Below are 12,251 nucleotides of genomic sequence, written 5' to 3'. Positions count from 1 at the left end.
CTGCTGCAAGCAGGTTTTTTTTTTTTTTTTTTTGCAGCAAAGCATGTACAGAGGGCAACACACTTGTCTATAACACAGCTTTCATACTTCTGGCTTTATCCTGCCTCCCCCGAAAGGGATGTGAATAAACTACTGCGGCATTCTGAAGTCTAAATGCACAGCTTTTCTCCTCAATGTATTTGTAATAAGCGTGTGTCCGCCGTTTCCAGAGGTAATTAGTTGAAGTTGAACTTGCTGCTATAAACAAGTGCATTGCGCACTGTACACTCGTCTGGCTTCTCTGCGCCCTTTGCCCTGTAAAGTTCATTTTTCCGCAACGCAAATGCATGCTGCAAGGAAGCATACAAACATGCCCAAATGAGCGACATGCATGTGAGTAATATACTATGGTTAAGTGTGACATGACCCAGCACACAAGATTCCCACCAACGTCTCCTTCTCTGCGAGGCTTTCAATGATTTTAACCCAATGCCAAGCAGGTCCCTGACACATATGCGGCTGAGAGATGTGCAAAAGAGCAACGAATATCTTTGCCATCAAACACAATGTAACTGGTTGGTATATTTACAGGTGCATGTGTTAGGCCACGTAAACATGGCTCAACAAGAAAGATGATAAAATCTCACAGGCTTCTGCGGTAGGATTGAGGTAGAACTGTAATTATGGATTGTATCAATTAACTTAACAAGCACGTCGAATGCACTTTTTATGCCTTTAATGTAAAAAATAAGCTTGAGACACAAGCTTTTCCTCCTGCACACCACTTGGCAGTTTCAATGCAAGCTTACACACAGTATTTTCTATGCTGCCTTTGTTGTTGCTCATTTGGGTGAACAAAGCCTCTATTAAACTATCCCAGTCTGGTTCTGCTCAGGCAAGAAAACAAAAACAAAAAATGTGCAGAAAGCAATTATCTTTCCATGCATATCGAAGCAGTTATTGCATGGTCCACGCTTAGCTGCTCTACCACTTCCCTCCTGCTTCCAAGCTAGGGCACTTGGAAGCAGGAGGAAAGTGGACTTGCTGCACTAACAAATAACAAGCAAAAGTGGACTTTTTATCTGTTGGTGCAAAAATAGCAGGGACACATGACTCTATGCTGCCATGCTGATAGAGTTGATAAGATTCCTGCAGGCAATAAATGCCCCTCCTTTTCCCCAAGGGCCGAGAGAGAGTGGTAGACAATGTTGGGCAGTGTGCCCCTCATCTGCAAATGATGACATCATGATTCTTCGCAAGCTTTCGTGACCATCCAACCACAACCCACTGTATATACGGCCATTTAGGAATTACGCCCCTGAACTATGCTCCTAAATGTTTGGGAAAAAAAGCACACTCAGGAGTTATCATCAAGTTGCAACACTAACATTTTCAGAAAGCAAGTACACTGCATTGCTCTGCTGTCTGCTGGAAAGTTATGCATTCAAAGCCCACAATTGAAAGCAACACTTCCTGTCACATAATATGCGAACCATGTTTGCACCCCTAGTGAAACACTGGGAAAAATAAAAATTTGTGCTCTTGTTTTTGCATTATTGCAAAAACGGCACTAGTGACAAACGTTGTGTCCTGTATAGCTCTGCACCTATTTTAAAAGGCTGGTGCAATGCACTGTTTTTATATGCACCCCTCCCTAGATAAAAATGACTAGCTTGTAAAAACAAAATTATGAAATGCTGTTCACCAGCAGAATAAAAACTCAAGGTACAAATATGTTTGCAGCAACTACCTGACACGTTATCCCATTTAGCTGTGAATGCAGTCATGAAGTGTTGTGATAAGAGTGTAATAGGCTTCCTTCTGATCTCTTGCCAAAAATATGCTTTACAGGCCACTTGATATAGCTTTCTGAGCTGTTACGCTAAATAGTGTGAGGGTGCCGGCTAGTTAGTAATCCAGGAGCTTCACAGTGCAAAAATCGATCAGGTACAACAAGAGGAACTACAAAGAGCCCTCTTCTTGGTGTCTCTGGTCTGTTTTCATGCTGTGACGCTGTTAAACGTAGCATTTCCTAATTTTTGTGCACTGAGCCCCTTTCGAACGAACACATTTAGCATCAACAGAAATGGCATTGCTGATCAACAATCACAGCATTATTTAGGCCATGAAATGCCATCATGGTGTGTGTGTCCTATCCATATCCTGCCAACCGTGAGTGCATTGCACTCAGTAATGGCGCGTCTCACTTGTTGAGTTTATGCTTGGCAAAAGAAAAAAAATTCATTAATGCACCGAAGCTACCCCTGGGCGATGGGGCGCACCATATTGGAGGGCTTCAGATTAATTTTGACCACCCGGGGATCTCTAACATGCACTAAAATCTCAACACAAGTGCAATTTCGCTTTTAGCTTCCGTCTGAAAAGCGGCAACTGCAGCCGGAATTGAACCCAACTCCTTAATTAAGCTTAGCAGCACAAGACCTTGGCCACTGAATACACTGTGGCGAGTTACCACAAAAGGAACTTTTGTTGTATTTTGTTGCAGCGTAAACTAGTCTGTGTGACTGTTGTCACTAAGGTGCTCTTATGTTTCCAGCACACAAACGGGTTGCAGCAGCACATGTACTACCACTGCAGTCAGCTTCTCATATCCACCATAGCCAGCAAGTTACCGGAAGCGCATGACTTCGTAAATTTAAATATGCATTTTTCATTCCCAACTGTCACCCCAAAATAAATTTGTAAGTGCTTTTTATTCCCAAGATTGGAAGTTGCACTGCAACATGCCTTCTTACAATTAGCTTTGTTATAACTTAACAATTATTTGAGGCCTGATGCTCAAATTACTGAATCCTCTGGGAGCACCACTCAGTTTGACCACATTTGTTAGGGATGAAAGCGCAGATTTCATTGCTTACATGATTTAGAACTGGCCCCACCAGACCAAAAACAAACGCTCCATGTTATGATGGAGGCGAAAAGCAATAACGCCCAGGTGTATGAGATTTTGGTGCACGTTAAAGATCCACTCCGGAGCCCTCCACTACGGCGTGCCTGATCGCCTGCGTTGCGCCGGCGCGTTAAACCCTACAATCAATCAAACATTCTATGTGACAAAACATTAATTTAAGAAAAGTGCTACGGGTAAAATTGCACTTTTTACATTTTTTATTCGCAATTTTGGTCCATTAAATGCAAACTACCACAGACAGCAAAGCCAAGAAGGCCACCAGGCAGCGACTTCACCACTGCTAGGAAGCAGGAGCAAGGTGCAGGAAGCTACTTGATGCAACTGAATTGCCACCTTTTATTTGTAATTTAGTATTTCAGTGAACATGTCCCAGTGAATCATGTGGCCCTTGCTGATCTTTACTTTTCAGAAAGGGCCTCCACAGGGCAACTCTTACTGGATCAAGACTCCCTTGATGCGTTCCCAGTTAATACAGTTTAGCCGTTCATACACTAGTGACTGAGATATTAAAACTGCTCTAGCCCCACTCAGATTGCACTTTTCTTCTTAGGCTCATACTCTCAAAGATAATTCCCCCCAAATGTAAGCTTGGAAGTTCTTATCAGATTCTGCTGGGTGATAAGTTTCCAGGCCAACAATGAGGCAAGAAATTGTGACCAGGCCAAGCCATGGTACAAAGGGTAGCAGCACAGTGGCGGCCCAGCTTTAATTCCTTAACACTCTGCATTCCAACCACATTTGTTTGGGCGGCTCGATTAGTTGCAAAAAAAAAAAACTCGCAAAGAGGACACAAATGATCACAAAAGAGATGCATCATGAACACAAAATTTAGCTGCAATTCTGAGATCACCTAGAAACATACTTGGCTTTCGGTATCAGTGTTTCTACCACACTTCTCTAGTGACAACAGCGGCCAATCAAGGCCTGCAAAATACCAAGCACATGGAAAGGCTTACCTTCAAAGATATTGAGAGCTACTCTAGAGAACTGGTTATGAAAAAAAAAGTGGTTGATTCCTCTGTCATAGGAATCGGTAAAACACGAAAGTGAAATGTGCAGCGAAATCTGCAGCTGAGCATGATTTGCGGGTCGGCGGCTGTGCTGTGGGTGTGCTTGGCAAGCGACATCCTGCTGGAGGATTGCTTCGGCAAAGGTGTACTAGCGTCATTTCCGTGATAAATATGACATCAGTGAAATCTTGGTCTATCAGAACACTTTCATGTTAAAATATAAAACCCAAAAACTAAAAACCTGAAATATGACCTTAGTACTAAAGGTTTCTTCCATGCAAGGAGACCCTGTGTGCAGGGGTGCACCCTTTACAGGCCGTTTGCTTCGCTGTACTGGCGTCACTTCCGTTATGGATATGACGTAGGTGAAATCTTCGTGAATCCCAGAATAAAACACTTTCGTGTTAAAAAAAGAAAAGTCCTTCCCTTTTCCAGGGCAGTGGTGGCAAGAGAAATGGTACTGCAGTATGTGTCACCGATAACTTTGTAGCTATTTTGAAGGATATGTTAGCACTCCTGCTTTCTATCCGAGGCCCACAATTTAAGGTAGCGTAATTAATTGCAGAAAAGAAAGAAACAGCAGAGCAATGCACAACTCCCACTCGACATGTAGCTAGCTGCCTTAGCTTTGCACCCGATGGGTTAACACCAAAATAACGCTTTTAAGAAACCCTCTTCTAACACATGCTGAGAGCTCGCCTCCTTTAAGCTTTACTGATAGCTAAACTGAGAATTTCATGGCCAATGCTTGCTGCTGAACAACAGCCACACAGGTTCCCTTAATAAGGAGGCCTGGCCTGGTGTGGGCAGATGTCCTAGTGATTGTAAGTTTTCCCTGAACAATAACAGCACTTTCACTCATTTGCCTATGCCTAGTAAAAAAAACTTTGGTTTACTTTAATTTCTCGGGGCCAAAATATAACATGGGTTATATTTGATTGGTGAGTTAGATATTAATGGTCCAAGTGTTAATGGGTTAACCGTTAGTGGGTGGGTTAACTGTTAATGCGAAAACACTAGTAGGCTCGATTCCGTTCTTCCGACGCACTCGGCAGCCATGCCCGAAACCGACGCCATCACACCAGTCATCTCGGCAATAAGAAACCGTGGAAGGTATGAGAATCCATCTTGAGGCATGCAGTAACAGGCAAGCGACTTAAACACTACTATACACCGATGGCATGCAGAACACAGAGTTAGAGGTACTTAAAAAGAAAAGGGTGCCAAGAGGGGGAATGGAACACACAAAAAAGGGAGTGTATGCCCCTCGTGGCTTTATAGCGCGTGCTTCAGAAATAAAACACAACAAGAAGGCGTGCACTCTAAATCCGGCCTGAGGTACGGCAACATGGCCCTGTGCATGCTGTTCAGTTCTGCCTTGCTCCTGATTCACTAGATGGCGCCACCAGGCCTAAGGCAAGTAGTTTGAACCTATGGTAAGAAACGCATTGTCTGATAGAAGTGGCGCTATGAAGTCTTTGTTGTCCAAAGTTCAATCACACACTATCGTGTTCCCATCACATCAGAATGTATACCATGGTTAGGTATCCTACCTTTTTTTTTTTAACACACCAAATCCCTCTTACATTTTCTGCAGAATTTAAAGTTTCCGCTGCATTGTACTCGCCTTCAATTTTGCGCTTTTCCATAGAGCTGACAAGTTACCCGCAGAATCACAGTGCTCGGCAAATCCAAACATTTTTGCCAAATAGAATCCGCAAATATTTGCACTTTCTATACTAAAATAACTGACACTTTCTTTCTTAAAAAAAAGTGTCAGTTCTGAAAGTATTAATTTCATTAAGAGGCACATTGTTGGCAATGTGTGAACGTATTGCTTGCAATGCAAACGTTGCTTCACAATTAACATTACAAGCTACTTCAAGCTGGACAAACTGCTACCACCCTCGGGCCACTCCACCACCCGATCTTCTCAAAAAAGAACACAGCGCACTTCCATTACATCCTCAATTCCAAATTTCCCATGCCAAAGAGAAAACACATACGGTGTTGTAATGGTGCAGGGGTTCCTGTCTCCTGGTTTGTAAGTGACTAAGGCAAAGAAAGCATGAAGCAGCACAGACAAGCAAGAGAGAGACAGAAAGGGGCAGAATGTTCACCTTTTTTCCTCCGTTGGTGGCAATGGTGTCAGTTGGGTTAGAGAGAAAGATAGAAAGAGAGAGGCGGACGGGGAATGAACGACGTCAACGGACGGCAGGCACGTGGAACCCCCTCCCCTCAACTATACCGCATCACGCAATCGTCACGCTCCCTCACAAGAAATGAGGGAAACTTCAGCAACAATGTGCGCAACAGCACGTGATCACTGCTCATATGATTCCTGAGAAAGAAAAGTTAAAGGCCAACTGCGCTCAAATTTCACCTCGACCAAATTTCTTTATAATGTGTAGCAAGTACCACCAAATCAGCTGAGACACAGGTGGTGGCCCCGTGAAACAGCTCGTTAATCCGTCAGAAGCGTTTAAAAAAGCTTCACCGCAGACCACGCTGCACCTGCCGGCGGATCGCGTAAACAGCCATGACGTGCCTGTGACACTCCACCCGTAGGGGGGTTTCTTCCTCTGGCCAGCTACGCAGCTGGAGAACCGATTGAGCTCGGCTGCAAACGCTTCACCCATTTGCTGCCGTATGCACGCCTAGAGCTAGCGCACAGGCTTGCTCCGAAGCTGCTGACTGTCTGGCCGCTCGCTGGCTGGCTGCAACGTCACTTCAATTGCCGCGCTCTTCTCGATTTCGGTTTAAAAAGCGCCGATTTTCGCTGACCACTTGTGGCATCTACGCGCATATTTCACCTGTTGTATTTTGCATCTTGCTTTCTTTTTTGGCAGACTATATGGAAATAGTATTTTCAAGAGGTCGAAATTTTGAGTGCAGTTGGCCTTTAAAATCACGAGTTTTGCGCCCAGGGATGCATTGCTCTAGCACCTAATTACATCCCAACTTGGCACGCGAGCAGGCATCACTTTCAGGCAAGTTTAGTGGCTCAAATATGTTGAAACAAAATGCACAAAATGGTGCCCTATGTGTCTTTTTCTAAAAGTTCACTACAGTGAATGTGTGGAACTCTTGTTCGGGGGCCTGCATTGCATAGTTTGACACGTGCCACCGTTTTGTTCACTATTATCTGTTGCACTTGGAAGGCACAACATCGTGCTTACAGGGAACACGAAGACAAAATACAAGTTTGGTTGATCGGTTATCGGGACAAAGACCGCTTTGCCCTGATTACTGCAATGACGCCAATTTCAGATGTTAAAGGTAACATGTGAAGCAATGGCCATTCACCAGTCACTTTCCAGCGATTTCTACATGATGTCACTATTACATTGCTGCAGCACGAAATTAGAAAGTTTTCAATATATTTTGCTTTTTTTTTTTTATCAGTTAAACAAACGTATTTCATGGCCTGAATGACGCTGACTGAACTACAAAGGGCTGGTTCTTTCAAATCGAAAAAAGCTGTGTTTTGTCTTCACAGCCCCTTTAACACAAATTGCTGGGTTGAAAACACCGTAAAATCACGCCTGCCAATTTCGAGAACATCGCAGCCAACAGCGACCGCTTCCAAGAAAGGGGAGGTGAGAGCTTACTTTTTGAGCGAAACGGGGCTCCCGCCGTGAGAGTGGCCCCCGTTGCGGGCATCCGCCACCGGACACGTCACCATCATGTACGCTGCATCAAGCGCAGAGACAGAGCTCAGAGTTGACAAACACACAATGTTGTAGCAACCAATAGAAGGCGCTGCAGTCAAGAGAAACGTTCTAGCTAAATTCGTGTCCCATCTCTTCATACGTAATGTCTACGCGGCACTCCAAAACTCGGAGCTGTTTCTGAGGTTCGGTGCAGTTCACCATTTACGTATTTATTTGTACAGTACTGCAGGCCTTGGGCAGTTCAAGCAGGATTGGTTTGTAGAAAAAACGTCAATGCAACGAATCCGTTGTAAACAAAGAAAAGAAAAAAAAAGGAAGGAAAAAGTGAAAGCAAGTAATAATAAAGCAGCAAACAATCGAAGGAAATAAAACAGGACAGGCATATAAGCCCACGTTTCAAATACTATAATACTAATAAGATAGGAAATAGGGAAGCAAAAGAGTGACTCGTTCAAGCACAGATCTCTAGCCTGGTAGGCCATCTAGCATAATGCACAGAATTACCATTAGACCTTTCAAACATTCTTGGTGCGCTGACTTGAACACTAACAGAAAAAGCTGCAGGGGCGAAGGTGAGCAGCTCGTCATCATATGCGACACGCGTAATTGCAGGGCCACTGTGCTGTCAAACAACCATGGGCATTTGCAGGATTTGTTCCAGCAAAAGGCTGTACTGTGTTCACTGCCAGGTGGGAGTGGGTCAACCAAGCATGTTTTACTAAATAGACGAATAGGCATACAAACAAATGTTTATGCTAGGAGTGATGTCTAGGCAAAAATATTGTACAATTCGCTCCAGAGTTGCGTGCAATATCATCCTGCCCTCTGCACATCTTTGGTAACTAGCTGAGTACTGCTTCCAGCACTTGAGTGCAGCTACTAATATCGGAAGTTAATATGAGTAAAAGAAACAAACGTCATTGGTCATTGTGGTGTGGCAGCTGCAAAATGCAAGGCTTTGAGCAGAAGTTTGCCATTCTCATCAGCCAAATTTCTAGTATGTCCATCAATGCATGACATTCACTTATTTTCATGAGTATAAATATTCACGTGCCCCAACCAAGCGAAACATCAGATTCCCGGACACGAGACACTTCCCTGATCTACGACGCTCACCAACTTCCTTGGCAATTGCCCGTCTTTCTTCAGAAATTTTGAAAGAACATGCTTCCCGCATAAGCCCAGTGGCAGCTGTATTTTCTGGACATATATATTCATTCAGAATTCATATAAAATATGAATATAAATTAATAATATATATATATATATATATATACTGCGTTGGTGCGTCCAACAACAACGTTTCACCCCCCCGAAATCTCTTTTCCGAAGCGGCACACGCACCCTTCTCGGCCTTTCGGCGCTTGCGCTTGTTGCAGATCTTGACTGCGCACACGGAGAGGATGATGGCCACAATGAAGAACAGCACGCCGCCTACGACGCCCGAGATGATGGCCTGGTCCCGCTTGTACTTGGGGCCCCGGTCTGAAACACAGCAGCCTGGTGGCAACCCCAGGGGGGCTCCTACTCCTCCCCCCTCCTCCCCCTCTCTCCCACCACTCCCACTCCCTGAAGACAACAGCCATGTGCAACAACCGCCGAGGAGCTAGGTCGCACCCACCACGGTATAACAGAACAAGACACGGGGGAAGCGGCGCACCCTAGGATGGCCAGATGACGTCACACACGCTCGGCCAAAGTTAGGCTAACGACACCTGTCGCGGAAGAAGAAACTGCGTGGCTGCTGCAATGTCCATTTCACTGCGCAGCCCCAGAATGAAATAGTGGCCGCTACCATTTTGTCCATCAAGTGCTGCCGCCCTCTCCTTCATCGTCACAGCTTCAAAGCTTCGGATTCCGCGTCGGTTTTTATTGTGACACTATAGGTGGTATTCACTGAAAAGTTTAGCTGTCAATTTCTTGGCTTGGCAACACTGAAATGGCCACGGACGTGGCACGGCTTGTGCCACTGCGGCCGCACGCCGAATAAAAAAAATAACACCAGTGTGCATCGTCTGCTCCGTTTCAACTCCATTCTCTGCGGGGGTGTCAACAGAGTTGTTGTTAATCGCACTCACATTGGAGTCGAGGCATTACTTTGCGTTCGGCGGGCTAAGCTTGGAATGTCCAACCCAGATCATGCGCTTAGCACGGACAAGTACCGCCATCCTACGGAGCCCGACGTAATCAGTGATGGTGCACTCACAATGTTGCCTGCATGCATGCCTCGCTATTGAATACAGGCTATATGGTCGCTCACCCATGCCCGCCACAATGGGTCATTTTGCCTCTCCTATATATATATATTCATGCTCCACGACTCCCACCACACAACAGACGCAATCACAGTATTCACTCCATTTTGCCTCCAATATATATATATTCTTCCTTCATGACTCCCACTATACACCACACAATCACAGCATTCACTCGAAACAGCCGCACCCCTTAACATTTGTTCGGTGGCAATAATTTCATGATTCCTCTGACCAGTTTTGGGAAATACACTGGTAAATTATGCACTACAAGTACTAAGTGAGGTACAAGGACTTCTTTGAAAGATAACGTCAAATGACTCAAGTTAAATAATAAAAGTTAAATTGCATTCTGTGGTGCTCATATGCATTAGACTGTGAGCATAAGAGAAAATCTGTTTTTTTTCTTTTTTTTTTTTTTTTTTTTCTGGCAGTGTGGATAACCGAAAGATGCACGGGTATGTCTGATGCTTGCAAAGTTATGCCTTCAGGGATGAAATCAATCCCTAGCGCTGGCATTAGCAGCATAACTGGAGGAATATTCCTGTTTCGAGGATGTATAATTTACTCATATAAGGGGTGAATTATGTTGAATTTTATTGAGTGGCCACTTCGTTCACTCAGACAACGCATGAGCACTTGAAGTGGTCTAAAAACAGTCAAAACAAATTTTGACATTCTTTAATAATTCATCAGACATAGTATCTGTACAATATTATTTCTATGTGCACAATATTATGTGCATATCATATGTGGGCATATATATTCATATCTGCGCAATATTATTTTCTCTGCAGAAAAAATTTCTATTGCCCTAAAATATTCCTCAATAATTATGCGAATGTTTCTGGCTTCAGTGTTTCCATAAGACAAGAGGACTTCCTGGGAGGTACGTCCTTCACAGCCTATCAGAATTATTACTAGTATTTGGAGTAGGTACGCCTAATCCTCAATAGCACTACCGTATGCCAAGAATTTCATGACAGTTAACAATCAATAATTCTATATTAGTAGCCTGGCAATAGGCAGTATCAATAATGCTATTACAAGGACTCTTGCATCAAAATACAAACGATAGTCAATCGGCAGTGCACCATCGATAGTAGCATTGACAGAGTTTCCTCTCTATAGTTCTAGTGAGAGAGTTGAACTTTGATATAACTTCGTGTAGCTCAAAAAAACGGTACCAACAGATACCACTATCAATACGACCGATACTAGCGGTATCAATATGACCGATACCAACTAGCCCAAGCCTAAACTCTGCTAAGCAATCAATAACACTATCACTAGTTTTGCTTGGCCTTTCCTGCAGCTTTCACTATGCGTGGGCACACATTCCTACCAAGCACAATGCCACAAGCAATGAAATCGCACTGCCATTCACCTCCCCTACAAGGCAAGCACCAATACCTTCTCACCAAAACAGGGCAACACACATGTGATGCGAGTGAGGCGAAGGGATGCCTCGGGGGAAGCCCACTCACCAGCCAGGGTGAGCAGAATCTCCGGGCTCGACTCAAAGGCAGAGGTGATGGAGAAGGACGAGACCCGGATGTAAAACTTGGTCCCCTCAGGAAGGTCGGTGACTGCGCAGGCAGAGAGCAACATTGCATTCGTTTATTTTATTTCCACTGAGGGGGGGGAATGCACTTGAGTGCAACAAAACTGTGTTCAGCACTTAATTCCCGATTTGAAAAAAAATGGCATTTTATCAATTATTAAGTTGCCTAGTAGCAGCTCACTCCAGGTAATACTGAATTCCCACTGCAACCACAACAAAGACAGTGATTGACACTAGCTGTAAAGTTGCGTGGGCATGCACGGCAACAACTCCGCAATTAATTGTTTTCTTTTATTACTAATGCCTCTCCCATAAAAAAAAAGTTTTTCGCACCTAATTCTATACACACTGACGCTTAACATATTCCCACAGGGCCCAGTAAACTAACCTGAACATTTTATAAAGTTGCACATGCACCTTTCACAATGAAATCCTGCTGCCCTTCTATTGCCTACACCCCGGCCATCACTGTTGATTCCAATCAAGCCACATCTGTGGTGCAAAATCACACTCGGACATTTGTCAGCAACAAAACAGGAAGGGCGCATGTACTTCTTCCACTCTGCCGTTTGCTTTTCTAAGCAATCCTCCTATACTATACCTGCACCAATCTACATGTCCTCTGCAAGATCCTCCTTCCCAATCACGTCCACTGCAATCCCTTCCCACAACAGTTCCTTATTTACTGAGTATCCTCCAGCTTTTCATATTTCATATTCTACTTTTCATATTCTGCCCCACTCGGTGTAGAATACGAAAAGTAGAATATACAAGTAGAATATAAAGTAGAATATGGAAAAATAAAAGTAGAATATAAAAGTAGAACTTTTCATATTG

At 44.0% G+C, this 12,251-nt stretch overlaps 1 protein-coding gene across 4 annotated transcripts in view; it reads right to left on the bottom strand.

The window, feature by feature from the left end:
• LOC144179396 (protein turtle-like) overlaps positions 1-12,251 on the bottom strand; it is an 82,806-nt gene that overhangs the window by 3,219 nt on the left and 67,336 nt on the right. For 2 of the 4 annotated variants that reach the window (XM_077707735.1, XM_077707737.1), the window contains exons 14-16: positions 11,338-11,439; positions 8,940-9,095; positions 7,533-7,614 (exon numbers count right to left, since the gene is read on the bottom strand). In XM_077707735.1, the coding sequence (XP_077563861.1) occupies positions 7,533-7,614; positions 8,940-9,095; positions 11,338-11,439 (340 nt within the window). Of the gene's footprint in view, positions 1-5,927; positions 5,974-7,532; positions 7,615-8,939; positions 9,096-11,337; positions 11,440-12,251 lie in introns of all 4 variants that reach the window. The other 2 variants (XM_077707738.1, XM_077707736.1) reach the window with 2 other exon arrangements.

This window comes from Haemaphysalis longicornis, unplaced genomic scaffold (assembly GCF_048455015.1).
Source record: "Haemaphysalis longicornis isolate Haplotype H1 unplaced genomic scaffold, Haemaphysalis longicornis Haplotype H1 scaffold_4, whole genome shotgun sequence".
Lineage (NCBI taxonomy): Eukaryota > Metazoa > Arthropoda > Arachnida > Ixodida > Ixodidae > Haemaphysalis > Haemaphysalis longicornis.
The sequence above is the reverse complement of the archived record's forward strand: the minus strand, read 5'-3'. Positions and strand labels throughout refer to the sequence as shown.